The sequence below is a fragment of the Prunus persica genome, chromosome G1 (genome assembly GCF_000346465.2).
Source record: "Prunus persica cultivar Lovell chromosome G1, Prunus_persica_NCBIv2, whole genome shotgun sequence".
Classification (NCBI taxonomy): Eukaryota; Viridiplantae; Streptophyta; class Magnoliopsida; order Rosales; family Rosaceae; genus Prunus; species Prunus persica.
Genome location: NC_034009.1, coordinates 17,254,599 through 17,259,768, shown reverse-complemented (window position 1 = coordinate 17,259,768; position 5,170 = coordinate 17,254,599). Strand labels below are relative to the sequence as shown.

The window sequence follows — 5,170 nt, the reverse complement described above, 5'->3', positions numbered from 1 at the left end:
TTGCGCGACGAAATTATCTTCGTCGCGCAAATCATAAAATGTAGTAGTGAGTCTAAACTACAAGATGGAGTGGGGGGTCGAACTAGGTTTGACTCGTAGACCAAGTGTCATAGGTACCCCTATGACACCTTAGCAGTGTATGTGTAAAAAAAACCCCTCCTCCTTCCTACAAAAAGTTTCAAAGAGATGAAGGGTATGACGGACTTGTCAATGTAGTCACAAGTGATTGTTTTGACCCGTAAGTGATGAAATAGTAAGTATGTACTTGATTGCAACAAAACGTTTATTACATTAACATGACTGATAAAATTGAAATTACATACAACTGATACAAAAAATCAACCAAAATGTAGACAAAATGTGTCATTTTTTAACAACAGCAAAAAAATCTAACTGTGCGTTTGGATGAGGAAATTTAAGAGTACAAAGGATTTCATAAATGATGGAATTTAAAATGACGGAAATTAATGTTCTAGAATTTGTAAAGTTTCTTGTTTGGGTGACGGATTTAAAACACGGAATTTAACCTTTATTTGTAAAGCTATGTTTTTTAAAAACTCAATCTCTCTTGGGATTTTAGAAATGATGACTTTTAGATAGAATTTAAAGTTTGGATTTATGATCTCCAAATTCCAAGTTTTTTCCCACAAGGAATTTCTAAATTTCTATGTTTTTTTATCCAAACACGAGAATTGGTTCATGCCAATTTAGAAATTCTGAGTTTTGTCAAAATCCCAAGTTTATTTCCCTCATCCAAACGGACCGTAAAGGAAAGTAGATGTGCTCCTCACTCTACACCCGAGTTCGAATCCCCTTCAATAGTTTAAATTAGATTAAAATAGAATATCGCTTGTATAAAATAAATTAAAAACCGAAGGAAAAGAAACGGACGCACCTGACACCTTAAGCCTTGGAGGCACAGGAGACACTGGCTACTCTCTTCTCTCCAATGAAAGATTAGAGGTGTGCGTTACTGTTCAACATCGAAGCCGAAAACCTTTCGGGATCTACGGTTCCAGCAATGGCTTTCTTTGTCTGTCATATGAAAAATTGAACGTGAACAGTCCTATATGGATATATAACCCATCACTTAAGAAACGTGTGACCCTACCAAGGACCAGTTTGTTGTGGCAGCTCCTTCCAGGGAGCAGCATGTCGTGGCGGCCTTCATTCGGATATGGCATGACTCTTGCATTCGGGTTCCAGTTCCACCCGGGTGTGAATGATTACAAGGTGGTAAGGAAGGTATCAATTGATGTAGAGGAGCTTCTCTCTGCAGTGGAGATTTATAGTTTAAGCACAAAGTCTTGGAAGATGGTTGATGTAATTCCTCCTTTGATAAAGAGCATGAAGTGGGTTTGTGGATATGGAATGTGTAATGGAGTAGCATATTGGACTATGTCAAACTAAAAGGATTATCTTGTGTCTTTAGACGCCGGCAATGAGGTATTTCAAGAAATCCAGCTACTGGAGGGTATTGCCGGTGGGATTAACTCTGTTGAGGAGTACAAAGAATCAATTTGCTTGTTGCAACTCGACAAGGATGGGCAAGAGGGGCATATTAACATCTGGATTCTCCAAGAAAATTATTTTAAAAAGTTGGTCACTGTTGGTTTTCCTGGAATGAGTCTTACCCCATTGGGATTTAGAATGAAAAATGAACTTCTTCTCGAGCTTCATGAACAAGATAGTAAAGGATCTGATCTGGCTATATATAATCTTGAGTCCAAGCAGCTCACTCAAACTGGAATTAGGTTGGTGAAAAATTACTATGATGCCTATTCTGTGGCTACTTACGTTGAAAGTTTAGTCTTACTCATGGATTAGAAGGAAGAATTTCAAATTATTATAGGTTTGGTATGTGTGTTGTTGTTTTTGTTTTGGGAGTATTTTTATATTCATGTTTTTTTTTTGGGGTCAAAATTCATGTATTTTATGTTGCTGCAAACATTTTTGTGACAGTTTTTATGTATTTTATGTGGTGTTGATCATTTTAATATTCCAAATTAAATTATATAGCATTTGCTTTGTGATTTTGCTGAATAATGATAGAAATCTCTATCTGAGTTAGTTGTTAACCATCATTTAGGCTATGGTTATTTGAGAGTTGGTTAAGTTAACTCTTTTTTAACTGAGAGAGTCTGTATTGAGAAGTTTAGTTGAGAAATACTGTATTCTGTTCTTGTCAAATAAATAATAGCACTTTGTTGTCCTTGACATATTGAGTCAAGATAGAAGGCATTTTCTTATATTTGTAAATATTAGCATCATCAGTGCACTGAAGTTAGACATATTATCATGGAAAATACTTCTCTCCTTATTATATAAGTAAGAGCTCTTACATTCCTGTTAATAACTGTGTGATTTTTATATGTGCGCAGAAGTTTTTCTTTTTATGTTTTTTATGAATTATTTTTACATATGTGTCAAACTGTAATTTGCAAGGAAGAGTATCTCTTTATAGGAAAGGAGGCAAGTAGTTATGCACAAAAGGTAACTTGAAAGACCCGTTTAAAAATTTCAACCAAATATGGACAAAACGTAACGTTTTTCACCCCCAAAAAAACAACGAAGGAAAAGAAACAGGCACACCTGACACCTTCCAAGTCTGGATCCCATCAAATAGTAGAGGGTTAATACGGATATCTAAAGGTTGGGTAATTTGAAACGACACCCAAAGTTGTGATACTTTAATGTAATTAACTCTTTTTTTTTATTACAAGCAATAAATTATCAGGGGAGGGGGAGGGAGATTTTAAGAGTGAGTTTCTATATCCTTTTTGTTTGTTTTTTTGTGTTGATCGGAGAAAGCAAGAGATTTTTTTATGTTAAAGAATCTGGGTTGGATTTGGACTTGCATTATATATACTGTGGGAGCAAATTTCCCCACGAGAATATTCGGTTCAGAAGATTCCTCTTTCTTCTTCACCGCCTCTTTCTCCCTGCAAAATAAAACAAATAAGAGGACTACACTCGGGGGGTGTTGGCCAAAGGCCCTCCGATGCCTAAGTTAGTTCAATCGATCCGTAGAGAAACGATAGCTAAAATAGGGTACGGGATGTGTTTATAATATAAATCGGGCGGTTGGAGCCTTATGTAAAAGAGAGAGAAAAAAGGTGGCTAGGGTTTGAGAGGAATTTTATGTAGAGATTTTAGTAGTAATTCTGACGTACCTCAACCCTTGTGTGTGGCTATGCTTTTATAGTAGTCTCGGAGGCTAGGGTTTCAGAGGAATAATTCCGTAGATGGAATGGAATTATTCCTCCCCTTTTTGGAATTGATTTGATTAATTAGGGATTTGATTAATTAGGGTAAATCAAATCCCTAATTGTGGTAGGTATCAAATCAAATCCTGATTCAATTAGGCAACTCCTCATTTAATTGGGGATCGTGGTAATTAACCAAATCAATTCTCAACCTAATTAGGTAACGTTCAATTTAATTGGGTAATTCCCAATTAAATTGAGTAACTCCCAATTAGGTTGATTAAATCCCAGTTGGGTCAAATAATCCCCAAATGGTAGGAATTATTTGACCTAGGGTTTGATTTAATTAGGTTCTCACAAATGCCCCCTAGCTTCTGCATGGCGCGTGGTGGCATGTAGGAGATGTAAATTATCCGTTGGGTTGTCCAGTTGTAACTGGGCTTCCTTCGTGGACTCGAGCTCCTGAGTAGAGGAGGTGTTTGACTTGCCAATTTTATGAACTCCCAAGTTGGAAAGAGTTTATGATTCCTTGTAGGTCAAGGAATTTTTATCCTTATAAATGTAGGGCTCCTCCAATTTATTCTTCACATCCAAAATCCATTTCGATTTCATTAGTGAGAGAGAGTAAGCTTTGGAGAATTTTTCTCGTTCTTCTTGAGTTCTTGTCTTCACCGCACACCCAAGGTAATTAGACTTGGGTTGTATTTGTATATATATATATATTTTTTTGTCTTTGTTCCGATGTTTGGCAGCTTGGATCATGCCTTCTAGTCGATGAGGGGAGCTGAAAGGGGTGCATGTCTATGCCTTGAAACATAGCTGGAGACGTTGGGAGGCAAGTAGGCTTGAGTGACCATGTGCTGGGTTCGCATTGGAGGTCTGGAGGCGCTGGGCCAGAAGCTGGAACAAGGTGGCGCGAGGCCCTGCACTGGAGCTGAACCGAAATTGGGCCAGCATGTCACTTGGGCTTGTGCTGGTGCTGGAGCATGCGGGCCAGGCGTAAGGAATGGGCCTCGTGCGCTGCACGGGCCTGAGAGAGCTGGAGTAGGCGGGATTGGCAGGAGGCGCGCTGGGCCGGAAGCACTATGTGACAGGACCCGAACCAAATTCCTCTTTGGAATTCGAGTTGAACCCTGTGCGTGTCTGACACTTGGCGAATGTCGGGCACAATTGACCTAATTGCCCTTCTCATTGAAATTTCAACCTTGACTCCTGCCGAAAATTCGGCAGAGTCTCCCCTGTAATTTGCTCAATCCCAAAATTTTCACCTGTCAGAACGAGCAAAATATCCACACAACCAACTGCCAACACTTCAATAAACATGCCAAAAGTTTCAATCTCACTCTAGGGCAATATATTTGAGCAATTCTAATAGTTTACAGAGGAATGAACCTTTTTACCAACCAACACTTTTGTAACAATGAAGCGAGGAAGGCGAGATGGCCCGGTGGTGGATTTCCTGGGCACGCTAGAGCCTGGGGGCGCAAAACATTTGAAAATGTGAGTGGACAAAAATAAAGGTTCATAAAGTATCCTAAGAATATACTAACCCCCATTGTAAAAATAATTAAGTAAAACTGAATATATACTCTGTATTTGAAGTATACTAAACTCATGGCATTCACATGCTGAAATCAAGGTATTTATATATCTATATAAATATATATAAACGTAATCAAGATAAAACTTGCCTGAAAGCACTGAAATTAAAACTTGCATAAAAACACTGTACTCAAACTTGCATAAAAGCAATGTACTCAAACCTTGCTTAAAAGCACTGCAATCAATTACAACTACCACTCGGATGTACCCCTGTAATTCCGTCAATTCCCCTGGCAGGTCTCGGCGACACACAGTCTATCCGAGCCACAAATCCTGGCACCCACTGTTCGGGCGTCCCCGAAACTCGTGAGGCAAATGTCAAGTGCACTGACAAAACTGAGGGAATAACCATAGATGGGTAC

The 5,170-nt window shown here is 38.7% G+C and overlaps 1 protein-coding gene across 1 annotated transcript; it reads left to right on the top strand.

The window, feature by feature from the left end:
- LOC109946569 lies at positions 1,153–1,827 on the top strand. Its single transcript, XM_020554830.1, has 2 exons — positions 1,153–1,375; positions 1,433–1,827. The coding sequence occupies exons 1-2, from the start codon at positions 1,153–1,155 to the stop codon at positions 1,825–1,827; spliced, it is 618 nt and encodes a 205-aa protein (XP_020410419.1).

Bases quoted from the DNA above. Each gene is read 5' to 3' on its own strand.
- LOC109946569 (XM_020554830.1), top strand. From the start codon at position 1,153: ATGTCGTGGCGGCCTTCATTCGGATATGGCATGACTCTTGCATTCGGG. The intron at 1,376-1,432 runs GTAATGGAGTAG...TTGTGTCTTTAG, and splicing joins GGTTTGTGGATATGGAATGT to ACGCCGGCAATGAGGTATTT.